The sequence below is a fragment of the Chelonus insularis genome, unplaced genomic scaffold (assembly GCF_013357705.1).
Source record: "Chelonus insularis isolate UGA/USDA-ARS -01 unplaced genomic scaffold, ASM1335770v1 contig_321_pilon, whole genome shotgun sequence".
Classification (NCBI taxonomy): Eukaryota; Metazoa; Arthropoda; class Insecta; order Hymenoptera; family Braconidae; genus Chelonus; species Chelonus insularis.
Window position 1 is genome coordinate 79151 of NW_023276492.1, and position 26158 is coordinate 105308.

Consider the following 26158-nt stretch of genomic DNA (forward strand, 5'->3'; position numbering starts at 1 on the left):
ATTATCACTATCCACACGTTTATTTATCTAAAGGTAAGCTTTCGTTGAATATATTCTTAATATTATTTCCTGTGTATGTTTAAATAAGTTTCCATTTGGTATAACTCAAATATTTTTTTTTCGTTTTAGTTATCTATGATAGAGTTGATGGTAAAAATCAAAGAAGATGAACAGGTCCTCTTGCGAAGGACACGCTATGTAATAGGAAAGATAGAAGAGCGCCGCAAGAGACCAACCATGTGCACGCTTCAAACAGGATCGTGACTCGAATTCCCCCCGTTGATACGTCTCCCTCGCTTTCTGGTATCCTTTTGTAGCAGATTGTTCGATGTTAATCTTTGGAAAACAAATAATACACGACAAATTACACCAGGTACATTTTTTTTAATATTTCCATAACTGGATATATCGTCGGTGAGAATCAATGACACAGGAAACAAATTAATCATACAATTTTTGAAAATTCGTGATAAACATCCCGCATTTGGTAGTTAATTATTAATGGAAAAAAGTCATCATTTTTATCGGCATTGAGGAACTTAATTGATCGCAGTAATTAATTAGTACACGCAGAAAGTGCAATTTAAATCATGGGGCTATCTGAATTACTCACCTTGAAAATAAATAAATCATGTGCTAAATAATTATAGAGTAGATCTTAATGGAACCTAACCTAAGTTTTTATTCTTTGTTGTATTGATATCTAAATGGCTTGTAATTATTAGTTCATTTTATATTCTTAAATTCAATTCATCTTTTAATTGATACAATTATTGATATACAAAAGTATTAATGTCATTCATTTGTATTTAATTTAATTAATTGCTGTAATTTACTTGTACAACAAGGAGCTAAGATCTAAATCACTTGGTAATGCAATTTACTACTTATAAGATAAATAATTTATTTGTCAATTAATTAGAAAGACACTAATATATATTTAGAAATTTTTTCTAGCATTTCACAGCTTGTTTTAAGTTCTTTTAGACGATTTTTTTAGAAGTTATCAAGAATCTTGAAATAAGTTATTTTTATTCACAGAGAAAAATTTCAGAATATTTGAAAAACATAAAATTTTTTGCAATAAATTGAGTAGAGTACTTTATATTCATTAACGGAAGAATTTTACTGTGTGTTTCTGATATTTTTATAAGATTGTCTTGATACAAAATATTCTTTTTCGTTTGTGCTTGGCAAATTTTTTTTTTTTCGAAACGGTTATCCTACTGACACTTGCCTGATAATAAAAATTAAATTGTTGAATAAAAATTTTATTAATTATTGGAATTTTATTTTCAATTATTAACATTATTTGTATCTTTTCAGATTCTTATTGATTTAACATCGGTCAAATATGGAGTCAAGGATAAAATTTTATGGATGAACTGATGATCAAAAAATAGTATCATTGTGAAAAGTAAAAATAAAATAGAGCATGTCTTGGGAAAATTAATAATAAATTAAAGGTAAAATTTTTTGCAATTTATAAATACTATCCATGAATTATTCAAGGTCTTCTCATTGATTTTATTATCGCAGCATCATTACGAAGAAAACGTTAAGAAAAAAGATGCTCAAAGATGATATTTTAATTAACAAAAAAAAAAGCATCTGTTTACAAACTTTATGAAGATTACAAAAGTATTTCATAATTTCACTTTCATCTTGAAAATTCAATTTCTATAATGAACCATGTAAATTATTACTGCTAATTAATTGCGGAATTCTGGTGCACGATTCTGATGTTTTTACAACTCATCTATAATTAAGAAGACATTTTTTATAGTACCATAAAACTCAAGCAGTATTTATGGAACATTAACTTCACTCATTGACTAAAATTTCAATTCACCATCATAAAATGATGTGCTGCTGAAACATTTTAAATGGAGGCATACCAAAAATAGTATTGTTAGCTAAAAGGAAATCATGACGGTTCGCGTGCAATACTGGTGTCTGGATGAATCTTGAGACGTGTCTGATCGCCAGGGGATCCGCATATTTATCTTAGCCTTCTTCGAAACCATCGTCGAATTTGGTTATCTTTCCTTTCTTATATTCTCTGTTTACAAGATCCAACCAGTGAAACATCTAGGAGACTAAAAGGTCGAAGAGAGAAAGAGACAAAGAAAAGTGCATAAAAGGAATGTAAGAGAAGGGTAACGCTAAACCCAAAGGGACGTAAAAGAATTCTCCACAAGAAAAGGCAAAGTGAAACGACCAAAAGAGATTCGAGGAAAAAGTTTTATACCGCGAATCTCTACAACAATTAATTTAATACGATACGTTCTGCCAAGGTAGATTACGATAAGCCATTGAACCTGTAAGGATTGAAGTGTAGGATAAGTCGTTTAATAAATTCGATGAGTTTACATGGGCGGTCACTTGAAGAATGAGTTTGATAGCTTTGGTATCTTGACCAAACTCTCGTCTCATGTATCCTCACGTCATTGCTAGTCATTGCTAACTACAAGCTATGTAACATTTCAATCAAAATCTTTATAAGTAGCTTTTTTATGGTAAATTTGACAACTTCTTTCATCACATTTTGTTATTTATGTGATTCATTTAAATAATTTATTATTTTAATCGCGTCTTTAATGTTATATTTATGAAATGCTATTTTTTTTCTTTCAAGTCATTTTCTTTCGCAAAAAATTGTGCAGCAATAAGACTTTAAAGATGTTTATTTTTGCATGATATACAGCTATGTTTAAAAAGTTATTATGATCATATTTTTAAATAACGATAAATATTTTGAACAATTTTAATAGAATAACGTAAAATTATAAATAATTGAGTTATAAAATATAGAATGCATTAACATTATATATTAAAAATATTTTTTATGGGTTTAAGTTAAGCTTGTGCATGTAGTTTTATTTTTTATAGAGCTATCAAAGACTACTTATCATCTTTTAAGACATGTAATTGATAAGAGTTGTCATGATATTGTAAAAAATCAATAAGCATGTGCATATATTAAATTTATACTGAAACAAAACTAAACTGAAAAATTGATAAGTTGTCAAAGATGAGATCATTATAAGAAAATCTTTTTAATCCAATAAGGATTTTTTGTAACAAATAAATAATACTTGCCACACATTCAAGGCGAAACTTACTAAACTCAAGCTATAGAAGGATCATCAAATAACTTATTCAAATACAAAAAAAAGAGAAAAGTTAGAAATTTCTATTTTTTTATTCATAGTAAAATTATACACATATATCGCTTTATGACACATTTTTTTCTGCGAAAAATTGACAGTAAAAAAAGTTTTAACATATTTGTAAAAATATGAAGGTAATAAAGCAGCAATGAGTCACAGTAGTAAAACCGCAAAGTAAAAAGTCAAGTATGCAAATAAAAAGGAAACCATAGTAATGATATTTCTATTATTTTACTTTGCTTTAAACGTAATAGGATTCCAAGTTATCAATTATGTAAATTTTAGTAGAGTATTTACTCAGTTACCCTAAGTTAATCTTCATAAATTAAGTAACTCACCGAGCAACCACTTAGTCGGACCTTCAAGGTTTATTACAAGTACCAATGCAAAAAAGTACATCAATCGCTGAAAAGGAACACGACAAAAAGAAGAAAATAAAACGATAGAAAAAAACTAAACAAATAAGATAGAGAAGATGAAGAAGAGATGCATAAAAATGGCAAGGGTCCATGAAAAATTTGCTTACACCGCAGGTAGTATACAAAAAGGAGTAGTTGTGGCTCACCCATTTACGTACGAGATCCAGAGTCACGTAAGTCTCGATACTGGTCGATAATTCGCATTGCCATGACAAGATCGAACTCGACCAGTACGGTTTAATGAAGCAAATATATTTTCGGCGAGCCAAAGAACGTCAGTGAAAAAAAAAGGATACAGTCAAAACAATTTAAAAAGAACGTGAAAACGAAGTACTGAAAGAAAGAAGAAGATCAAAGAGGAAAGTAGTAGTAGTAGTGATGAATGCAGAGGACAAGGGCCCAAGGGACGCGTCAAGGCCCAGGGGTCTTTGCTCTCCAGGTCAAACATGAGTCCACCGTAATCGAAACCCAATTGTATTTTTTCCAACTCTTTTTTGGAATTTATTTACCAACCAACCTAATCCCAAAGAATGTGCCAAATATTCCAATTTATTAACTGGACATCTTCAACCCCTTTGAATATAAATAATAAGATCATTTGCATTTTTGGGAGCTTTTCACTATCATAACGTGCTTTTTTAAAAAGATCGGCAGTCAAAGAAGGTAACTTGAATTTTTTATTTTTAATGCAGCAATTTTTAAAATAATAATAATTTCAAGATTTTTTATTTATAGGTGAGGATTACAAGTTTTTTTTTGTACAAAGTTGATAATACAAATATGCATATAAATGGATCTCTAAGTATTCGAACATATATTTTTTATGTTCAGCAACACGTCATTTCCTGTTTCCTCATAATCGTTAGAAGCTTGATTATGCATAACTACTGGAGTTGTTAAATCTTTTTAGACACGAATTTTTTCTAGCTCTACTCTGGATGCATCCTATAAACTCCTTTTCTTCCTGATCATATTTTACTTGACGCCTGACATTTATATTCCTGTCTATCAGTTCAGTAAACTCCAGAAGTAATTGATGATAAGAATATATCTCTCATCACTATTTGCAACTAATCTGACATCAGGTATTTTCAATGCTGTCTTTTCTCTTCTCAAGGTAGTAAAATAAAACCATATATCCTGGAATGATCACCTTGGCATCTTCTTGATGGCTGAGAATTTGCAAAAATTCAAATAAAAAGTATTCTTGTAAACATTTCTTCTGGCTGTACTGTCAGCAATGATATAGAACGAGGAAGATAAAATACTTTGCGCTCGTGGGATAAACCCAAGGTAGTCGGCGAAGTAGAAAAAGTACATCTCAGCCTTCGGCAAAGCTGGAATCACTAGAGCATGAGGTAAAAAACTTGAATATCTTGCTTATATTATTTTAAATCGCCAAGATTTCTTGTGATAATTCTTCAATATCTTTTAAGAGTAGAATAATTGTTTAAATAGATGAATTATAGAAATGTAAGAATATGTCATCAAATGCTACAAAAGAACATGTTAGCTATATATTTTACAACAAAATCTTAGTAAAGCAAAATTCTGAAAATTCGAATGATATAATAGTTAATTTGAATTTGGGATCTAATTAACATAGTTTAGAATAATTTAATTTTAATTACATTTTATATAATAATTGAATTCTTATATAATTATTTTCAGTATAAGTATTTCCAAGTATTAAAGAGTCGAAAAATAATTAGGTAGATTTTATTGAAACACATAGATTTTAAATAGACAGTAGGAAAATATAATTTTCTTGATTACGATGGAAAAATGCATTAATATTTTATTAAAATTATCATATTTTTTTCAAATCGATTCCTACTTTCATTAACAAATAATGGCATTTAAATTAGATTTGTTATTTTCAACATTAGTGACTAATAAAATATTTCACCAAAATCATAAATTTATTGATAATTTCATAATACTCCATATGATTATTATTCATTACTTCGATAAGAAGTTCTGTCGTGATGAAAGATATTACTACAACAATTCATTTTCAAACTTAAAAACTACTTCGTGTACATAAAAACATTTTACACGTGTAATATTATTTATTTATCATAGCATACGGTATAAGCAACATTTATTATTCATAAACGTTTATCTTTCACTGAGTTGTACAACAAATATTTATTTTATATTTAAATATGATTTCTGTAAAATTTGGGTGCAGTGTATTAGTTTTATTCTTTTTTGTGACCTATGTGAAAGGTATATCATATCAATAAATAATAAAATTTTTTATATCCAAAATTTAATTTATTACTTAAATATAATCTAAAAAACACTAGCTTATTTGAGATTTTTATTTTATTTTTAGCATGGGAGCCTCTAAAAGTGATTTCATTTGATAAATGGAACACAGGAAAAATTTTAAATAAAACCGAAATGATATCAGTTCCTGTACATGTAATGTTAAGCCAAACAATTACAGAACCATGTTTTTCACGGGATCAATGCAAAGATTTATTGAATTCTAACAGTGTATCAGCAATCATTCCTAACTTTTATGTCAGTGGCGATGGACAAATTTATGCTGGTCATGGTTGGGATTCCGTAGGAGTGGTAAATTTCTGTACAAGTGATCCCAAAAAAATGATGATTGAAATTAGTTTTATTGGAGACTTTGAAAATTCAAAATTTTCTAACAAACAACTACGAGCAGCTCAAAAGCTTCTGGAGAAAGGTCTTTTAACTGGAAAACTGTCCGAGACTTATGATTTATTTGGTGACTGGCAATTAATTGAAGAAGATTTCCCGATGAACGAAAATAACAAAGAAATTTTTAAGACCTGGCCACATTGGGCATCAGATTTGTCTCAATGTACACTTTTAAATGATTATAATGACATAGAAGATTATGAATTTAAAGATTATGATTAAATGCTATATTTTGGTTGATAAATTAGCTTTCATGTTATTTTATTGAAATATATTCTAAGTAGAAAACATTTCATTAATTATTCATTTTAATAATTGATATAAACATGGTAGAAAACCCTCACCTAATTAATGGAAAAGATTCTATTACTTTTGATTCTAAGAAACAAGCATTTGAGAAAAAAGAAATTTTATTTCACAATAAAAAAATAGTTTGTATCCAAAAATAACTCAATGATGTAACTAATGACGACTATGATAATTGTAAATCATTTATAAAGCTACTATTCAGAAGTCGAAATAATTACCAACAAAATTTAATGTTTTCTTTGGAATTTGAATGTAATCTTTCCTGAAATTGTAACTACTTATAAGCAATGCGATAACAAATTAGATCAATTGAACAATAGTTATTGTGAATCCAATGTTTTTGTTGTTGAATAATTAATTATGCTTTATGCGTATATATTAGACACGACTTGTTAATAAACAATTCAGTTCATCGTGATCATTAAGTAAAATAGATTCAAATATGAATGTTTTTAAAACCTTACGAACTGTAATTTTTTTTGTTTATCTTATGGTGAATGTTCAAGGTAAGAAATTTATTATTTAATAATTTTATCATAATTAATTAATATTATTTAAATCCTTCTTTAATATATTAATCTCAATAACTGTGATTTTGATTTATTTAATTCTTAATGATTTATTTTTCTATTAATTTCATATAAATTAACGAAACAAATTTTTTGTAACAGCTTTGCCACGACTAACATATCTCAAACTCGATGATTGGGCTTTAGATCCAATACCTACTTTCCAATGGATCCGGATGCCATCAATTCCACAATATGTAGTAATAACTGACACAAACACCCAAATTTGTCCCTACGATAAATACTGTTCATTTTTCTTAAACTACATAATAAATTATGAGAGTTTAAGACAGCCAACAAAAAGTATTGCTGCTCATTTTTACATTGGAGGTGATGGGCGCATTTACGAAGGCCGTGGATGGAATTTCATGGGAGGAAATAATTTTGGTTGTGATGATAATACCTCAATAATTGAAATCAGTTTCATTGGAAATTTTAAATCATCGGCATTTCCTCTTGTGCAATTTAAAGCTGCTAATAAACTGATAAAATATGGTATCAAAAGTGGAAAATTATCTAAGCATTACAAACTTTTTGGAGGATGGCAATTAAACAATGAATTTGTGATGACAAATAAAAGTAATATAGAATTAATTGAAACATGGCCTCATTGGGATGAAAATGGTAGTATTTGCTCAGATGGTTTCAGTAATTATATTCCTGTTATTTACTAATGAAGTCGTTATTATAAAAATACCCAATAAGTAATAAACATAATTGTATTAATATTAACTTATTTATATGATTTTCTATTAATTATCATTTCAAGCTATTAACTATTGTAATGTAGACATTTATATCAAAAACATTCATATAAAAAACAAAACAATTTCTTTTAGCTGGTGAATATAATTATTTATTAAACTCAGTTTCTATTTTTGAAATGATATAGACTCTGGTAATAGTACTGTAACTTTTTCCTACCAAACAGTAGAACGAGATCAGCTTTCGCAAGTTGGCTCCATTTGGGTTCTGAATCAGCTGAAGAACGTTCATCTTTGTGTAACCCAAAACCTTCGTCACCAATAATTTTTCATCCGTGAATGCACGTTCAGTAGAAGAAGTACTGAAAGGACTGTAATGCCTAACATTGATTTCTGAAAGCATAAAAATTTTTTATTAGAACTGTATCTGATATCAATAAGTTATTCGTCCAAGGTGTTTATCAAATTTGTTCAAAAAATAGTGAATATTGAATTATTAATGATAGTATTGAAGATAACATTTGAAATCATTAGGTAACATCTTATAGTTTTATTAATAAGTTTTTTGAAATCATAAAATACGAAATTAATATTAATATGAAAGATATGGATTAAAAGTTACATTGTGTATCGTTCATTGGATAGAGTAGTTCATTTTTTATATACTTACAGTTGATATTGACTGTCTAATGAAATTTTGTTATCTAAAAACTTTATCGTACAGAATATAATCATAAAAAGAGAACATATATCCATCAAGTATTTAGTCAATATCTAACGTCAACTGTGATAAGTTAAATATATTGAATATGGTTCATTTACAAAAATTGCGTTATATATTTTTCTTAATAAAAAATATTGAAGGTAGTAATATAGAATTTTTATAAATAATAACACTACGAAAGTTTAATTCTCCAAGTAGGTTAGATAATTAATTGTTGTTTAATTAACAGGTTGGTCTCCGTTGGAATTTGTTAAACTTAGAGAATGGGATTCATTCAACTCAACTAGTGGATTTATTAATATAAAACTACCAATTATTCCTAGACATGTGGTGATAAGTCATACAGCTACACCTCAGTGCGTTTATAAAAATGATTGCGAATTTGAATTATCATATTCTATCAGTCGGCCAGAACGTAAAGATGCATCACCAGAAGTCTTTGCTAACTTTTACATTGGTGGAGATGGACGTGTTTATATAGGACGTGACTGGGAATCAATTGGAGTGAATAATTTTGGATGTGAACAAAGAACACCCATTATTGAAATCAGTTTAATTGGTCATTTTAGATATTCACAATTCTCGAAAAAACAATTTCTAGCTACCCAACAGCTCTTGGAGGAAGGTATTTTGAATAAGAAAATCTCATATGACTATGAATTACATGGAGTTTGGCAGCTGGTAAATAATATCACTCCATCAAATATGAGCAACATAGCATCAACTATCACAAACTGGCTACATTGGAGTTCTAATTCATTGCAGTGTTTAACTTCAATTTCTGAAAATAGTATTGAATAATTATTATTATCATAATTATGATAAATAAGCTTGAAGAATTGAAACAGTGTTAATAAAATGAATGAATTTTCTGTGATTATTTAATAATAATTCATAATCAAAGCAAGCATGTATGATTGTTCAGTTGCATTAGTATATGTTTTTAATGAATATAAACAAAAGACTAGGATAAAGAAAACAAAGAGAAATAAGTCTAGATATGAATTAACAAAAAGAAAATATATTGGAGCCTTTTAAAACTCTTGGGATGCAACCAACTGCAAATCATGCATTCTTGAACATAAACAAAGGTTTTATTATTTACATTCATACCATGAAAAACCCAAATATATAGATCGAAGGTCAATTTTGATGTGTCTAACATGGCATAAAGAATATTTGATTGGGGATAAGGTCGAAGAGAAAAGACATATCTTCCATTTTAAACTTCTCAATGCGCAACTTGACGTTCACACATTTCGAAATGATCTTGTCCATTGTTTTATTCTCTTAAATGCTATTCCTTTCCGTGACTATTCTGAAATCAAACAGATAGTTTCTTTTTAACAAGAAAATCATGAGAAGGAACTCGAAGGATTAGATATAATTTATTGTTCAACTCATTACATTTTACTACACATTTCAGTTTCACTGTCTGATCGCGTGAAGATGAGGTTGCTTTTTCGCTCAATTTACATGGAGAAAGAAACCGTGAAATCTCAATGCTCAAATGAATCTTAGATTTTCTGTTATTAATCAATCATCAAAAAGACTGTATCATTGAGATAAAATATTAATTCATCAAATAATTTAGTAAAAGTTTTTTTTAAAAAAACCTTTCCAAGTCATTCCATTGTTGGTTTTTTCTTAGCTACTTGAAAACTTCATGAAAGAAAAATATGATTAGAGAAAATTCTAGAAATCTATTCAATGGAACTAGTAATTTTAATTAAAACATTGCAATAAATCACTAGTAATCAGTAAAAAGATTTTTACATAAATAATTCTGACAAATTATGTAAACAATGAATGAAAAAAAGATAAAGTGTAAAAATTATGGGAATCTTAAGCTACACAATAAGATGTTTTGGGTGAAAAAAAAGAATGTAACAGAATGAAAACATAAGAGATAAAGAAATATAAAAGAATTCAAGTTTAGTTAAAAGTTTGATCTAAGGATAAAATGAAATAGGAAATATGACAAATAGACAAGAATCTTAGTCGATGTATACAACGAAGAATTCTCCAAGAGGCTTTCAAAGTGGCAGAGACTGCGAAGAAAGAGAGTGGGGCGTTCATATAAGACCCGTAGTCAAAGGCCTCTCCCAGTGACCAGTTCCGACACGAAAACTCATCCAACAAAGCATCTTCGGCGATATTTTTTCATTCTCGTACAGCTACCGGCTATACTTTTAATAACTTATCGATTGTATTGATTTATTTTAATGCTCCTAACGCTGGAGCAATTTTAAATTAACTGTTGACTCAGATTGATTTTTAAATCATCTTCAAAATGAAATCGGAGGTTGTCATCTTCTTCTTGATTGTTGTTGCCAGTCGAGGTGAGTTTTTTGTTTTTTTTATTAAATCATTCCTTGGTATAAAAATTGATCAATCTTCATCCACAAAGATTGCATTCCAATCAAACTTCACTAACAACCAATTAATTTAGCTGTCAAGAAATTCTCAACTTTTTATTAAAATCCAGAATGAAGTTCTACTTTGTTATAATCTGTGGACAATAATAATAATTTTTAATTGTTGACATGGATAAGTTGATGATATATAACAGTACTTTTCATTTAAAAAATTAAATAATGACAGAGAGGTAAATGAATATAATGATTAATATGCAGATTGATTGAGATGAAAATTATAGGCATAAAATTATGAACAACTTTCGAATATAAATTACTGTTAAATATTATACGCATCTTCGAAACAATACGTTGGTTTGAATTTACACATCTGTAAAGAGAGAGAGAGGACTTTCTCTCATGTTTGACTGGAGAAAATATGAAAGTAGTTCAAGCACCAGGAGTGTTAATACTCTCCCTCTCTCTCTTTCTTCAAATCTTTCTTCATCAGTATCTCTTTTCTTTCTTATTGATTACCACCCTGAGGTGACAAACCGGCTCGTTACTACTAATTCCATCGTAACAGAGAGTGCAATTTCCCGTTTATTCTATAACACATTAATTAACATGATCATTTAGATATACTTGGCCATAAACGATTCACCAACACTTATTTATACGTCAATAAGACAAGCAATTCGCCATCATACATCTAAATAATTCATACTATAATTTTCAATTAATTACATACCGGTTTATGTATCGTCACAATTTTCTAGCTGAGCTTGTTAATTATTATAAATTATGTTAAAGTAAAGCATATATAAGAGAAATTAATTTTTCCAATCACTTTAAACCAGTTCTTTCTCCAATTTTTCATCTTCTTCAACATATAAAAAGGAAAAGTAAATGCAATAGACTGGAAACGTCACTCTCTCTTTCCGGTAGGATTCTTTATGATGAATAATCGTAAATGAGATGAATAAAAACAGTAATGTTAACAAGAAAGTTCAACAAACTATAGATAATTTATTTTAAAAGGTTACGGTTAGTGATTTTATCTTTCAATTTGAAGCTTTTAAAATTATTGGAGTTTATTATAGGAAAATAGGTTATGTTGTTTTCTTTTATTTCTCTCTTTTTTTTTTTATAATCTCATTTTTACCAATTTTATTTCTTTATGTTCAATAAATAAACATTATGAGTATCATGTGGAAGCATAGATACCGATTATGTGTATGTTCGAGACATAAGGCTTAACTGATGTGAGTATTAAAGGAAGGGAAAGTAAACCAGACTCGACAATCAAGTTACGACTTACATAAGACTTGCCTGAAGATCTTGTAAGATGTTTTCAATCAGGAAACCACAGGCGGGTGGCTCCGATGACTTAGATAATTTTTTTCTCCAGTGTTTTCCTTGAATATATTCATGAAAGCATTATTTCCAAGTTCTCAAGATGATCTTATTATATTTAAAGTAGAAATTAATCATAAAAAACGACATATTTGTATTTTACTTGAAGTTGCAAAGTATAAAAAGAGCACATAAGAGAGTGTCTATTCCCTTCGGATATCTCAGTTGGTCTAGTTAAGTCAGATTCCTTTCAAAATCTATCGTACACCTTTCGAAAGTTCTAGACTTGGGTGTGCACCAAAGAATCACGACAAACTTTGTGGTTATACACAAAGTTCATAGTAAGCATTGCAATTAATGCGTCAGTTGGTAACTCCTTTTTCATGTTTACAGTCAATATGATGGTTTATTTTTAGCTAGAACTATGCTATAAAAAAAAGTTTCTACTAAGTGTAAAGTAATGAGGAAAAAGGAAATAAACTTAAGTGTTTATGAGTTTAAAAATATTGTAAAAGCTGAAGAACGAAGGTCGCTAAAGTCAAGGCTGAATACTTTCACCCGCAACCAATCTCTTGGGAGCGTGGTTGTGCATGAATTCCCATCTATACAATTTACATTTTAAACCAAAACAATAATATCATTGATTAATTGGATTCCACTTCGATGAAGACTTTTTATAAATCTTTTCATGTTTGGTTAAGTGAATTTCAATACCCCAGAGATAAAGATTTCATTTCAATCTTAATTAATCAGCTTGAGATTCAAATAAATCACTCATTTATTGATACGTATCTGTACTTCATGATTAAATTATTTGGAACAGTGTTTCAAAGTTGAGAAATGTTGAAATAACTTTACTAGTTGGGTTATGAATGAGAATAAATTTACAATGATTTTTAAAGAATAGGTAGCAATATTTATTTACATAGAATAAATTAAGATTAAGTTTAACAACATATTGCATAATAAAATTACTCATCCAGATAAGAAAGGTATCAGATTCTATCTTGTTGTAATTAATTGTTAGACTCTAGAGATTGATATATTTTTTTCATAGTTTTTTATGTGACATTTTCTAACGTTACAAAGTAATATAAATTAAGAACCAGTTCACCTTACTAGAGAATTAATTTCATTATAGAATTAGAATAAAATCATACAGTTATCATTAATGAATAATTAAACAATAATAATGAAGTTGAATGAATAATATTTGATCTAATAATTTTATATTATATGTAAGTAAAATGAAAATTTCATCAACTAATTGTTTACGTATTTTTTAGCATTGGCACAAAAGCAAGAAGACCCATGCCAAACGAAATCTCGAGTAGTAGGAGATGTTGAATACTGTGATCGTTATTGGGAATGTATTGGTGGTCGTGCTGAACTCTTTGACTGTCCCAATGGACTAGTATTTGCTGGTAAACATCGTGGGGTTACGGAAGGTTGTGACTATCCCTGGAGAGCTAATTACTGTGATGGAAAACGTCAAGCAAACCCACCTATAGGTGCGGAACATTGTGACTGGCTTTATGGAATATTTGGACATGAAACTTCATGTACCAGGTATTGGACATGCTGGAATGGAACTGCTACTGAACAATTGTGCATCGGTGGTCTTTTGTATAATGAAAAATCTCACTCCTGTGATTGGCCTGAGAATGTTGATGGGTGTCAAAAGCATCGTAAGTTAGACAAAGATCATTAAAATTATATTAAAACTTCCGCTTTCGAAATTGACGAGGATGTAAAGTGTAGAAAAATCCAGGTTGTTGAACTCATGGTATTTAAATGAAATTCGAGTACTTAATTTGGACTTTTTAATTTTACTTTCACTGACTAAGGTTACCCAAACATTGCTCAACAAGTGAGGGAACAAAACTAAAGAAGAATTAAGAATTTCTATTACTTAAGTCTGAATATTTATGCATATCACATAGTGTAAATACACTCTTTCTCTTTCTCTTCCTTTTTCTTAATTAAAAAGTCAGTGGCTCCTTCCGACAAAGTAAAAACACAGGGCGAGGCTCTGTTAGAGACTCATTTACATTCTCATAAACTCACGACGTGCCTTCCTCTCCCATTATGTTGTCCCACGTCTTCATAGAATTGCTTTTATGTCATCACTCAGTCAATTTCGAAATCACTTACATATATTAATTTAGCTGTACTTTAATTGACCTGAAGCTCATATACTGATTATCAACACTGTATTTCAGCACTTTGCAATGACGACGCAAATGGCAATGTCCCACTAGAAAAATCTTGCAATCGTTATTGGCAATGTCAAGGAGGATATCCTCGTCTCCAAAGATGTCCAGCTATGTTGGTTTTTGATAGAAGATCTTTAAGATGTGTTGTTCCTCCTACAGAGGATTGTGATGTTCCTACAACTCCACAAACTCTTGAGGGAGAACTTCCTGAAGGACACAATGAACAAGAACCCGAAGAAGAAAATCTTCCTCCCGGTGTTCCTCCACTACCGTCAGGAGCTGTGCCTATTCCTCTTCGACCCAGACTTAGAAACTAAAGCACTTAGTGTGTAATAACAAAAATTAATGTTAATGATAATTAGGATCATGCATTATATTAATATTATAATAATGGGTAGAAAAACGTACTTCTAAGGACTAAAATTTAAGAACAAAAAATTAAAAATCAAAAGGTAAATTTTAAACAAAGACTCTTGTTGGAATGTATATTTTTATTATTTGAAATTTTGGTTACATGAAAGAATATTATAAAACTCATTTATTGAATGAATTGAATACGTTGAAATTTAGATAAAAATTTACATCTATTGTTTTGCACGTCTTCAATGGTTGCCACCAGATAATTTTGTACATATTTTTACCTTATATACTCCGCTGCATAATTATTTACTATAAATAAAATGTGAGATATATTGTAATACGACTTTATCAATGTTGGTAATTGTAGATTGATCGAATAAAGACTACTGTATATTTTTATATGAATATATATCGATAAATTTATTAACCAAAGGAATATAGTTGTTTATGATTCACAAAAATATTTTATTTATTATCTTTATTTAATAATTATATTTTCTGTGACTATACATAATTAGGTGGATAAATTTCACTTCTCTTCCAATTTTCTATTTCTCCTCTTGGATTAAAATCATTCGTAACTATCGGCACTGAAAATAAAAAAGACAATAATTATCATCTTCATAATTAATTAATTTTGATTATAAAATTAATCTCTATGATAAATAATAACTAATATTATTTGTTGTTAAAATAATTTACCATTTTGGGAATTCTTCAGGATCCATGCAACTTAACGTAACTGAATCGAATAGTTGTTTATCTCCACAAGTTAAAAGACGGGGATGACCTTCTACACATGTAATTAATCTTCCACAATCTCCAGGAACAGGGAACCTTAAAAACAAAATTTTATGAAAATCTCTTTTTAACATAGATTTCAATTTTGATTTCAGGTGGTGTTATATAAAGAATGCTAATTGATAAATCAAAGAAGAAATTGATTAATAAAACGTTGAGTGCTTCTGTCTATATGACCTTTAAAACTAATAGCTTCTGAAATGTAATAATTAATGACTGAGATCACTGCCTATTTTTCAAACCATTAATTTTTATATATTCTGAAAAGTAACTAATCCATCAGCACTTTTGTCATGAGAAATTTTTTATACTTTTAAATTACACATGAGTAATTATAGATTACTTTCAATGTTTAGAAAACATATGTAGTAGCTTTTAGCACGCACTCTTTAAGAAATTACCATAATTTTCGTTAAAAAAAAGAATATTCTAATTTCTCTCTTTGCTGAAAACTAGAACAAACATTGTAATTAACTTAATAAAGATAATTAATATGTTAATAATTAATGATAGTCATCACTAGAAAATAATTACCTTGGGAATGGCCAGAATTTAGCAGCAGCAGTGTGTTTAGGGACTTTTGTAGGACATCTAAATCCAACAATCTCTTCAGGATTACAGAAAGGAATCAATTGATCAGGCCAAACACAGGTGTGGGATTTGTCATCCCAAGCAAGACCTGGAAGACATTCTTCATGGTGTGGTTCTCCATAGACACATTTTATATAAGTAGTACTACAAGAATCACTGTCCGCATAGACTCCGAATTGATATTCACATCCAGGTGAGCTGATTGGAGTAACTATTGATTTTAAAAAATCATCAGTGGTTAAAAAAATTTATTAATGTGGCTTATTAAATAATTCTTCATTATTATCACTACTAGTGTTATTAATAATATCTAATCAACACGAGTTAATTAGGTAAGTACTGATAACAATCGATTTCTCTTGATCTATGTAAGTAATAGATAAATTATTCAATTAATCCAATACGTACGATCAGCTTGACGATCTCCACATTTCACAGCCCAATGATAGTTACAGTGATTGTGAACAGCACCATGTCCATCAAAAAGAAGACCATTTTCACATCGTTCTAAAGTTAAAGTACCATTGACACAAAGGAAGAAAGATGCACAATCTTCAGGATGAGGGTAAGCTTGTTCTCCATAAAGCTCAGGACAGTGGGGTGATGGTCCATAAATGGCAATGCTTAGACCTGAAAATGAATATTTATATAATTTCTCAATCGACAAGGTTCAACTTTTAAATTGCTCCAGGGCAATTTTTTCAAGTAGAATAATGACAACGTGAAATTTATAATAATGAATTATATTTATACAACAAGAAATCATTTAAACAGCTATTAATCTCATGAATAAGATAAATTGGTGTCAATTTATCTTTTAGAAATCTTTTCCATTTACTGAGGATGATTTAATAAACACACATCATAATAACTTTTGAATAAGAGAGAATAAATTTTTTTTGTACATAATAAATATTATAGGAATGTTTACTTAACATAATTATCATAAAAAATGTATTTTTTTTTTTAAATAATTGTTTAGTAGTGAAAAAAAAAATATTTTCTCGGTGTTGAAACTTAACTTGTGATTCATAATTTTTAAATTATGCAGAAATTAATAACTTGAACAATCATATTCTCAGCAACATGTAAAACTGGATAGAATGATTTAAATTACAAGGTAAACATCTAATCACGGATGAAGAAAAAAACAAAAATATAAGAAAAGATAAAAGGATAAAACATTAGAAATAAAAGACTTTTACTTGAGTGAATATCCGATAATATCCTATTGGCTGATGATTAAATAATAGAGAGGCTGAAGACAACCATATGGCTGTAGGTAGACAGTGAAAGTGGTTATTGCAACTAAAAATTCTTCAAGACGTATCGCAAGGTTCACACAGTAAAGGAAATCAGATAGTTACTCTTTTCTTTCCAAACACGTTGACTTAATGGTTCGCCTACTTGCCGGAGATGCACATCGGATGCATCTAAGGGATGGAATCAAGGTAGAGGGAGACAGAAATGTGCAGTGGAGGCATACTTACCACTTGAAAGGATCCCCGCCAATATCAATAGACTCGACACGTTCCTGATCAAGCTCATAGTTGTACGTACTTGTCCGCACGATACGGACCGTTACTACTGAACTTATAGAATACGAAAGAGCTGTTGAGTCTCGGCCTCCAAAGACTTCGAGCTCCCTTCACTCGCAGCCGCGACAACCGATCACTTCTTCATCAGACTTATTTCACTCCCCACCAGTTTTTAAATGTTTTTCAGGTACTCAGTACCTATGTACAAGTTTTTTTGATACTTAAAGATTTTTACTTTGATACAGAAAAGGTTCCGAATTGCGTCATATAATGATACAATCATGATGATGGGTTGAGAAGTTGTTATAGGTTATGCAGACTGTTTCTTAATTTTGAGTATTTTTTATCACATAATTACTGTGTTTACTGATTTATTGAAAACGATTTTGTTAAATGTTGTTAATAATGCAGGTGTAATACTTAAATACATCGTTCAACTCTTGCGCAAAAGAACGATCTTCAAGAAACCCTCGAGGAGGAAACCAGATCTCAGCAGCAGGCTGTGAATAGTGAAAGCAGTCAATCCAACTTGAGTACGTGTTTCATCGATTGCATAACACAAAAACAATCGGTATTTATCGACGTTTGAATTAATAACTTTGAGTTGAATAACTCCATTGTCAAATGGAACTTTAATTTTCAGTTATTTTTTAATTTTTTGTCCCTTTCTTTTTACTTTCTTCTCTTTCTCTTAATAACTTATATTAGTGTTTGATACACAATAAAAATAAAATTAACATACATTGTAAATGCATTGTCTATTTTAAATTATTCAACTACTTTTTCTTGTTAATTTTTATATACTTAAAAATAATTTTTAGTTTATCATAATTCCTGGGGTTTATGGAAATTTTTATTCTTGGTTATGTAAACAAAAAATGTTTTATTCTTTATCACGTACAAATATAAGTGACCCGCTCATTTATGCAATGTTAAAAATAGTTGGCTTATTATACTAGAATACATATAGTAGTATAAGTACTGTAGTCCTAGATGTATTGGTGTTGGAATGATTTTACATCATCAATCAGATAAGATTCTATTTCAATTTTTTCCCTTGTAGTAATCCTCACTGCAAGAAAATTGTTTGATAAATTACTTTAATCGCTTAATCTACGAATTGTATACATACTTTAAAAAAATCGTTTTTGAATGGATTAAGATTACTGGAATAATTATATCGCTTGAATAGATTAAATTGCTACTTGTTTGCAATAAGATTAAATTCATTTCCTGAATCTACTGTATTTTATTAATGATAAAATATATTTTCTTTATCAATAACCATACTGTCTGCTTAATATTAGAAAACTTCACTTCTTTATTTATTCGTTACATTAATATTTTTAGAGAATGCTATGTAAATATTTTAAATGATATTCATCCAATTTTTATTTATATATAGAATGATAAAATTAATTAGCATCTATAATCATGATACTGAAATAATTTATTTGTTTTTAGAGTTACTTACCACCCAGGAACATTTTCTGGTTCAGAACATCTGAAAGTCTCTTCATTATAGACAGTTCCAGGTTCACATTGACCTTTCTGAGGTTGAACTCCATTTCTGCATATGTAAAATTTAGCACAATCAACAGGATGAGGATACGTCGGATGTGGAAGAATGCGACCATCAGGACCAGTAACATTCTCTTCAGGACAAGAAAATCCATCATCTAAAACATCTCGAAGAGAATGACAAGAACGAGATGCATCAGTAGCCCAGACACAGCTAGACATCTTATCTTCATAGATAAGACCTGGAGGGCATGGCATAGTTGTAGCCACTCCATCAATGCAATTAACAAAACGATCACATTGCGCTGGGTCTTCGTGTTTGAAATATCCATTAGCACGTGGGCAACCTTTAGTTGGCTGAGGTTCCTCTGTAAGAATAAAGAGTAAATAATTATTTGAAAAATAATGTTGGAAGACAGGTCAAATTAGAAGGACATCAATTGGAAAAAAAATATCAACCGGTTTTAATTGATGATGTTGACTAAAATTCGATGATGATAATATTGAAGGAACCAGTTTTTCTATAAATAAACTTAAGCAGGTTAGTAAAACACTAAAATATTTTTATATCAGATTTCTTTGAAAATAATTTTACGCTTGTATTAATTATAACAGAGAAAATAGATTTCACAAATAAATAATAATAATTGTCTAATAATTCCTGTTTTCATTTGATACTATTATCTTTTTTCTATTGTCTAGGTTTTAAAAAAAAAAGTGATGAATGTAACACAACATCTTTTTCAAAACTATGGCTAATTTAATTAAATTATTAAAATATTCTGAAGTGTAAAAACAGAAAATACTTACGTAAAAGTTGACGATTTCCACAAGGAACATTAGCTGGGATATCACAAAGCTCCTTCTTAGGATTATCATCCCTGAAGACTAGACCATCTTTACACAGCTTCTCTTCTGCTCGTCCGTTAAGACATACATAATAGAGGTCACATTGTTCCGGGTCTGGAAAAAAACCTTTTTCTTCAGGACATTGAAATTGAGCTCTCGCTTGAATGCTTAAACCAATCAGCAGAAAAACCACCAGACCGAAAGCCATGTTCTCTTTGTTAAACTTTTAACGGTATATATTAGAATAAAAATTTCACCCCAAAATATTTAGTATTCTCTGAATATTAACAATAATTTTCCTTTATGTTCAGAGCGAGTGGTGTAATGATACGTGACTGGTATGGGACTGGTCCTGGTTCACGAGAATGTCCTCCACCACCTCAGAATTATTTGCAAACCCCCACCCCTTTCGCCAAAACTCCTCTCGCCTCTCTTAAGCTGCACATCATGTTTTCCTTCGTCTAAGTATGTATCAGCTATCTGTATGTCTACATCAACGCTTATTCATTTTGCTTACAAAGTTGATGTTCAATAAGGAAATCCAAGAGTTATTCAAGTTTTTTGACCCTTCAATCACTCAAGCATTGCATCACTTTAGCATTATGTAAAAAGATCTCACCATTTAAACGATCGCTTTTTCTTTAGCCATGAAATTTATCATTGGAATCTTTGTACATTTCAACCAGTTGCAATTGCACTGACCTACTTTCTTAAAATTTTTTTTTCAAATTTTTTCAAAGCAATAAATAATCTTCAAGTATAATTGAACTTGGGGTTCTTGAAGGAGGAAGACTTTCCCTTTAGCGACCGTCGAATGTCAATCAACACCCTGCAACATTTCAAGGTCCGCCACTGACCCAGACAAGAAGGAAAGTATAATCAGCTTCCAGTCTTGTCTACAGGATTAATTGAAGCATGAAGGCAACTTGCTCTAAATTAAGAAAAAATATTCCGGTAAGAATAAAGAATTCAGCTTTTATCAAAGGAAGGTGAAAGCGATTGTGGAAAAGAAATAACGATTTGAAGTGAAGTAAAACTAGTCTGTGCAATATATCACTCTCCGGAAGTCAACTAGTCTTACGGTTAGAAATGTTAAGGAAACTTATTTACATCACATTCAACTCTATGTTATTCTACTTTCAAATTTCTCTCTCAATATCATTTTTATTTTAAAGTTAGCAAACAGTTTTATTAAAAATAAGAACATTTACAAATTAATAATTAATTTTTGCGTTGTAATCAGAGTTTTACTGATGATGGAAACACAACGCAGTTTAGATCCCGATGCGGGACAGATGAAAACTTCGGAAGTCTTTAAGCTTCTCCCGACTTATCTTGGTACCAATCCTCACTAAAATTTAAATTAATCCAAAATTATATCAATAATTTCAAGTAATTTTAACAAATAAATCTAAAAAGAAACACATACCATTCTTTAACATTTCGTGGATCATCACATTTTTGTTCGATACTGTTATACACAGTACCTTCATTACAACCTTGTTCACGTGGTGTCACTCCATTCAAACAAACATAGAATTTTTGACAGTCGCTAGGATGAGGATATTTAGGATGATCAACAAGCATACCTCTTGTGTCTGTTTGACGTTCTTTTGGACATTCAAAACCATCCTTTAATTTTTTCGCTGGATCAATACAGCCCTGTAAGCACATTTTTAAATTAATAATGAGTCACTAACCAATTAAAAGTGTTCATTAAAAGTTAATGAATCAATTATTTTCTCATATTCTTTATTTCGAAATTTTTAATTATCGTGATTTAATTCTTAAAACACGTCAAGTCATTTTTTGAACAGATTTTTTTAGTGAGAAAATTGGAGTTATTCGAACAAATTATCTTCATGACTTCAAAGCGTAAGGTAATCAAAAAAATCTTATGTGAATTTCAGTAGAGTTATAATTAGTAAAAATAATTATAAATTATTAATGTTGTAGATTACCTCACGAGCAGCAGAGTCCGGCCATACACAAGTGCCACTGAATTCATCAAAGTGTAATCCAGTCGTACATTTAACTTCAATAGCCTCACCATCAATGCAATTGTAGAAAATATTGCAAACTGAAGGATCTGGGTGAGCGAAAAATCCATTTCTTCTCGGGCAATTTCCTTTTGGCTGTGGTGGTTCTACAAAAATGAAAAAAAACCGTTACTTTTATTCTGAGAATTTGATTCTCGTGAAAGAATTACTAAGTGAATTAGTAATGAAGAAATGAAAGGGCAATTAGATAATTTACTCACGTAATTCCAAGCGATCTTTACAATCGACGTTGAATATGTGATCACATTTATTTATTTTGCGATTGAAAGGATCAAATACCAAGCCATCAGGACAGTATTTTTCTGTTGCAACACCATCTTCACATTCGTAGTATTTATCGCATTGAACTGGATCTTCAAATTGGCCATCGTCTTTTGGGCAAGAGAAAGCAGCACCTATTTCCAAGAATTTCAATTAATTACGGTTTTTAAAGATTTTTTTATACAATTTTTGACAACATAAAAATTAATTTAATCGATTTCTCATTTAATATATGCATCGATAAAGATTTTTTTATCGATAAAATGCTAATCAATTATCATTTTCAAGTTATTATATAATTCTCAATATAATCTAATGTTGTCTTATGCAATCCTTAAACTCGGAAACAAGGAGACAGCACTGACATTTACACTTTAGAAAGTTCAACATCAACTGTCTCCTAGTTTACCTGAATAGCTTGCTACTGTAAGACGGAAGTATTTTCTGATATTAAATATTCTAATGTTTATTTGAAAATTAACATTCAAATTCAGTGTAATATATAACTATTTTAAAAATATTTATCTTATTTAAATTCGATTATTGATTAATAATTTATTATTGTCATGAATTATTAATTTATACTCACTAGCAGTAGAAAAAATAGAAATAATTGAAAAGATAATCAAATAATAGGACATTTTGAAAATTTTGGAGCTGAGAATCAGCTTAATAACACTAGAATTTTTTAATAAATCTTTCGTTTTGTTAGGTGACACTTGAAATAAAGTTTTCCTCTGGCCACGAGATACTGTCCCGTCGTTAGCTCTCCTCTGGGTATACCCTGGCCAGCCCCACTATCATCCATTTCCCCACCTTCACTGTCGATGGCTTTTGAATTGAGATGCTTGCAAAACAAAGATATAGGAAGACAGAGCTATAGTTTATCCAGCATCAACTTTTACCCTCACTCTTAAAGTTTTCAACGTTTCTATATTATAATATGTCTCTTCAAGTCTCTCTTCACTCATGCATCCGTTCCTTTGACCTTTCTCTTTCTCCTTAAATAACTTATCCTGTCTTTCTTGCTTGTTTTCTCCAACGAAAGTCGAAGAGATCACGCCACACCTTGATGCGCGTGAACAGACTCAAATATCATGTTCTTAATCCAAGAGATTTTCATCGTAGTTTTCTTTCAAATTGAAAAAATTGAAAGTAAAAAGTGAAACATTTGATTAAAATAATTCAGTTGATTGAACTTAAAAACAGAAACTTTTCTTCTAAGAAATTTTTTTCAATTAATAACAATGATTTATATTTTTCTTTAATGAATTGAAATTATTGTTATTAGTAATGTCCTTTTAAATTCTACAAAATAATTTTAATAACGGTTTATCGGTCTAAAAATGAATCTTTAAATTAGTATTATAGATTTTATGATGGATTTTTATTGTACAAAATTGTTTAACAATTAAGAAAATTATCATAGCTTTCATATATACATTCAATCCACTTTTTATATTGTGCTCTCTGTTGTTGGTCTGCCTTTTCTTCTATTTGATTCTGATCTAATCCTTAAGACTGGATTCTCAAGAGCATCCAATTCCTCATCAGTTAGTTGACCTTTGTACCAATCTTTGCTGTAATTTTCAAAGAATACAATTTAATTAAGAAGCTATGAAATCTGATTTTAATCTTAAAATGTTTAAATAATTAAAATAAATGTGTGTACCATTCAGGGATTTTTCTAGCCCAATCACACTTGCTTGTACGTTCGTCAAAGGCTTGGCCAAGTTTACAACCACTTCTTCGGGGGATTTCTCCATTAACACAAACAAAGAAATATTGACAATCTTCAACATCAGGATATCTTGGATGAGTGGCTGCTACAGTCTCATTAACTTTAGGACAAGTAAAATTGAATAATTCTCGAGAACCGCAGCCTTTCTTTTGTGCTTCATCAGGCCAATTACAAATTCCAGTTTTCTCGGAGAAGACGAGACCAGCAGGACATGTAATCATGTTGAATTTGCCTTCTACGCAATAGTAAAAGGTGTCACAAATTCGAGCATCTTCGTGAGCAAAATAACCATGGAGCCTTGGACAGTGGTGAGAGGGTTGTGGTGGTTCTATATAAACAAAAAATGGATTAATAATAAATCGTTATTAATATAAACCATGCAAACATAAAATTATGTAGATTAATTATTAATATTTCATTTTAAAGCAAAACTTGATTCTACAAAAATAATGAATTAACTTTTAATTTTTTTAAATAAATAAAAATTTGAGGATAAAATAGTACATTTAATTAAAAGTTGATTTAAAAAAATGAATAAAGCACAATTTGAATGTTATAGGAAATATAAACGACTATTTCAATAAAGTTATTAAAACAAAATGCAAGAATAGAATACTTTTGGATCATAATTCATAAGATTTTTCATAGATTGCTTTTCACGAAAGATCCTTACGTCTTTTAGGTCGTTTAGAGCAATCAATTCCGAAAGGAAGATCACATTTTTCATGCTGAGGACTGAAGTCATTAAAAACCAATCCATCTGGACAAAGTTTCTCAACAAACTTTCCATCTCGGCAATCATAATACTTGTCACACTGCTCGGGATCAGGAAAGTATCCATTTGGTTCTGGACATTGCAGAGGCAGTTCTACTTCTTCATATTCATAGAGGGTATCGTCCTGGATTGGAGCTGCTGTTGTTGGTGATCTCCTTAATCCAGGTCCAGCCACTCTCCTACGATTCTGCTCAGCAGCTTCTTGCTTTCTTGTTAGTGCAGTTGTTGCCCCTGCAAGGTTATAAAATTATTTTAGCATTATTATGGTAATGATATACTATTTACTTAAAAAATATATCGAAGGACATGCCAAGTAATGCGGATGTACTTGACACACCTAAATAAAAAAAATTTATTGTGATCGCTATGCCTCTTGTTATTGCTTAGTTTTAAAAATTAACAAAAAAATTTTTTTAGGATAAATAAAACAAGTAGTTAAATTATATTAAGAACCGCTTATCATAAAGACAGTAAAAAGTTCAAGAATTAAAAAAAACGAAACCGGAATGGACTGTGTATAAACAAAATAGAAACTTGTTGAGTGGAAAAACCAACGCATTCTAAACATGAGAAATAATAAAATGAATATGAATTGAACAATGAATCTTTTTTCTAAATAATCCACGTAAAAATTAGATAGAGATTGATCAATATTCTTTCTCAACAATAAAGAAAAAAAGAAAGTGATCAAAGTCTTTCTCTATCGGCTACTTTCCATTTTTCTGGCTCTACTTAACGTTGGGGACTAGTTAATTTAATAATCGAAACACTTTTTCTTGTTAAAATTGAACACAAAAAAATTTGATCATCTATTACTCAGCAATAGGACAATTGTGTGTAGGCTTTTGTTAAATAGAAAATAATTATTGTGTAGAATAGAAAAATGAAAGAGAGAGGATTAATGAGGTCACACTCTTTTAGGCCTAAGTTGAAGGAAACATTGGAAAGTCTATGGTGACTCACCGAGGTAAATGACCAGGAGATAAAAAACCTGCATCTTCATCCTGACGGATGAGGGTAGTCAAAATAGTTGTTGATCAGATGATAACGTTGAAAGTTGGTGGTAGATGTAAGGCAGGATGATGACTAGAGACTACTGGGGCAGCTCACGGAGTCACTCAGGATCTTATATGCCTCCCCCACTTCAATCTG

The 26158-nt window shown here is 29.9% G+C and overlaps 8 protein-coding genes and 2 long non-coding RNA genes across 10 annotated transcripts; 5 read left to right on the plus strand and 5 right to left on the minus strand.

Moving 5' to 3' along the window:
• Nucleotides 1-246: 246 nt before the first annotated feature.
• On the plus strand, nucleotides 247-2808 carry LOC118065745 (uncharacterized). The gene is made up of 3 exons (XR_004690190.1): nucleotides 247-373; nucleotides 1327-1466; nucleotides 1540-2808. It is a non-coding gene; the product is annotated as an uncharacterized lncRNA (long non-coding RNA).
• Nucleotides 2809-5683: 2875 nt separating this feature from the next.
• On the plus strand, nucleotides 5684-6564 carry LOC118065742 (peptidoglycan recognition protein-like). The gene is made up of 2 exons (XM_035081222.1): nucleotides 5684-5824; nucleotides 5934-6564. Exons 1-2 carry the CDS (start codon nucleotides 5761-5763, stop codon nucleotides 6494-6496), a joined length of 627 nt encoding a protein of 208 aa, XP_034937113.1. The 5' UTR covers nucleotides 5684-5760; the 3' UTR covers nucleotides 6497-6564.
• Nucleotides 6565-6665: 101 nt separating this feature from the next.
• Nucleotides 6666-7841, plus strand: LOC118065741 (peptidoglycan-recognition protein SD-like). Its single transcript, XM_035081221.1, has 2 exons — nucleotides 6666-7089; nucleotides 7255-7841. Exons 1-2 carry the CDS (start codon nucleotides 7026-7028, stop codon nucleotides 7824-7826), a joined length of 636 nt encoding a protein of 211 aa, XP_034937112.1. The 5' UTR covers nucleotides 6666-7025; the 3' UTR covers nucleotides 7827-7841.
• An 860-nt stretch (nucleotides 7842-8701) lies between these two features.
• Nucleotides 8702-9391, plus strand: LOC118065743 (peptidoglycan-recognition protein LC-like; the record flags this gene model as incomplete). Its single annotated transcript, XM_035081223.1, has 2 exons — nucleotides 8702-8720; nucleotides 8810-9391. Coding segments are annotated over 2 exons (591 nt in total), but the record flags the coding sequence as incomplete, so codon positions are not given.
• A 1300-nt stretch (nucleotides 9392-10691) lies between these two features.
• Nucleotides 10692-15274, plus strand: LOC118065736 (protein obstructor-E-like). The gene is made up of 3 exons (XM_035081217.1): nucleotides 10692-10922; nucleotides 13580-13981; nucleotides 14516-15274. Exons 1-3 carry the CDS (start codon nucleotides 10874-10876, stop codon nucleotides 14824-14826), a joined length of 762 nt encoding a protein of 253 aa, XP_034937108.1. The 5' UTR covers nucleotides 10692-10873; the 3' UTR covers nucleotides 14827-15274.
• LOC118065746 (uncharacterized) lies at nucleotides 11358-11798 on the minus strand. Its single transcript, XR_004690191.1, has 2 exons — nucleotides 11689-11798; nucleotides 11358-11545 (listed from the first exon to the last, which is right to left on the minus strand). It is a non-coding gene; the product is annotated as an uncharacterized lncRNA (long non-coding RNA).
• On the minus strand, nucleotides 15263-17905 carry Peritrophin-A (Peritrophin A). The gene is made up of 5 exons (XM_035081218.1): nucleotides 17752-17905; nucleotides 16670-16891; nucleotides 16205-16472; nucleotides 15572-15706; nucleotides 15263-15459 (listed from the first exon to the last, which is right to left on the minus strand). Exons 1-5 carry the CDS (start codon nucleotides 17807-17809, stop codon nucleotides 15441-15443), a joined length of 702 nt encoding a protein of 233 aa, XP_034937109.1. The 5' UTR covers nucleotides 17810-17905; the 3' UTR covers nucleotides 15263-15440.
• A 757-nt stretch (nucleotides 17906-18662) lies between these two features.
• Nucleotides 18663-20519, minus strand: LOC118065739 (protein obstructor-E-like). Its single transcript, XM_035081220.1, has 3 exons — nucleotides 20131-20519; nucleotides 19274-19688; nucleotides 18663-18871 (listed from the first exon to the last, which is right to left on the minus strand). The coding sequence occupies exons 1-3, from the start codon at nucleotides 20375-20377 to the stop codon at nucleotides 18844-18846; spliced, it is 690 nt and encodes a 229-aa protein (XP_034937111.1). The 5' UTR covers nucleotides 20378-20519; the 3' UTR covers nucleotides 18663-18843.
• Nucleotides 20520-21313: 794 nt separating this feature from the next.
• Nucleotides 21314-23245, minus strand: LOC118065738 (protein obstructor-E-like). The gene is made up of 5 exons (XM_035081219.1): nucleotides 23080-23245; nucleotides 22430-22624; nucleotides 22131-22315; nucleotides 21599-21831; nucleotides 21314-21520 (listed from the first exon to the last, which is right to left on the minus strand). The coding sequence occupies exons 1-5, from the start codon at nucleotides 23129-23131 to the stop codon at nucleotides 21484-21486; spliced, it is 702 nt and encodes a 233-aa protein (XP_034937110.1). The 5' UTR covers nucleotides 23132-23245; the 3' UTR covers nucleotides 21314-21483.
• Nucleotides 23246-23855: 610 nt separating this feature from the next.
• LOC118065704 (protein obstructor-E) lies at nucleotides 23856-26125 on the minus strand. Its single transcript, XM_035081164.1, has 4 exons — nucleotides 25970-26125; nucleotides 24905-25237; nucleotides 24163-24559; nucleotides 23856-24070 (listed from the first exon to the last, which is right to left on the minus strand). Exons 1-4 carry the CDS (start codon nucleotides 26007-26009, stop codon nucleotides 23947-23949), a joined length of 894 nt encoding a protein of 297 aa, XP_034937055.1. The 5' UTR covers nucleotides 26010-26125; the 3' UTR covers nucleotides 23856-23946.
• Between the last annotated feature and the right edge of the window lie 33 nt (nucleotides 26126-26158).

Bases quoted from the DNA above. Each gene is read 5' to 3' on its own strand.
- LOC118065738 (XM_035081219.1), bottom strand. From the start codon at position 23,131: ATGTCCTATTATTTGATTATCTTTTCAATTATTTCTATTTTTTCTACT. The intron at 22,625-23,079 runs GTGAGTATAAAT...TCTTGGAAATAG, and splicing joins TTCTATTTTTTCTACTGCTA to GTGCTGCTTTCTCTTGCCCA. The intron at 21,832-22,130 runs GTAATCTACAAC...ATGTGCTTACAG, and splicing joins CGGACTCTGCTGCTCGTGAG to GGCTGTATTGATCCAGCGAA.
- LOC118065741 (XM_035081221.1), top strand. From the start codon at position 7,026: ATGAATGTTTTTAAAACCTTACGAACTGTAATTTTTTTTGTTTATCTT. The intron at 7,090-7,254 runs GTAAGAAATTTA...TTTTTGTAACAG, and splicing joins TCTTATGGTGAATGTTCAAG to CTTTGCCACGACTAACATAT.
- LOC118065739 (XM_035081220.1), bottom strand. From the start codon at position 20,377: ATGGCTTTCGGTCTGGTGGTTTTTCTGCTGATTGGTTTAAGCATTCAA. The intron at 19,689-20,130 runs GTAAGTATTTTC...TTATTCTTACAG, and splicing joins TGGAAATCGTCAACTTTTAC to AGGAACCTCAGCCAACTAAA. The intron at 18,872-19,273 runs GTAAGTAACTCT...ATTTTCTTGCAG, and splicing joins CCAGAAAATGTTCCTGGGTG to TGAGGATTACTACAAGGGAA.
- Peritrophin-A (XM_035081218.1), bottom strand. From the start codon at position 17,809: ATGAGCTTGATCAGGAACGTGTCGAGTCTATTGATATTGGCGGGGATC. The intron at 16,473-16,669 runs GTACGTATTGGA...TAAAATCAATAG, and splicing joins TGGAGATCGTCAAGCTGATC to TTACTCCAATCAGCTCACCT. The intron at 15,707-16,204 runs GTAATTATTTTC...TTTGTTTTTAAG, and splicing joins AAATTCTGGCCATTCCCAAG to GTTCCCTGTTCCTGGAGATT.
- LOC118065736 (XM_035081217.1), top strand. From the start codon at position 10,874: ATGAAATCGGAGGTTGTCATCTTCTTCTTGATTGTTGTTGCCAGTCGA. The intron at 10,923-13,579 runs GTGAGTTTTTTG...CGTATTTTTTAG, and splicing joins GATTGTTGTTGCCAGTCGAG to CATTGGCACAAAAGCAAGAA. The intron at 13,982-14,515 runs GTAAGTTAGACA...ACTGTATTTCAG, and splicing joins TGATGGGTGTCAAAAGCATC to CACTTTGCAATGACGACGCA.
- LOC118065704 (XM_035081164.1), bottom strand. From the start codon at position 26,009: ATGAAGATGCAGGTTTTTTATCTCCTGGTCATTTACCTCG. The intron at 25,238-25,969 runs GTGAGTCACCAT...ATAACCTTGCAG, and splicing joins TCTCCTGGTCATTTACCTCG to GGGCAACAACTGCACTAACA. The intron at 24,071-24,162 runs GTACACACATTT...TGAAAATTACAG, and splicing joins GCTAGAAAAATCCCTGAATG to CAAAGATTGGTACAAAGGTC.
- LOC118065742 (XM_035081222.1), top strand. From the start codon at position 5,761: ATGATTTCTGTAAAATTTGGGTGCAGTGTATTAGTTTTATTCTTTTTT. The intron at 5,825-5,933 runs GTATATCATATC...TTTTATTTTTAG, and splicing joins TTTTGTGACCTATGTGAAAG to CATGGGAGCCTCTAAAAGTG.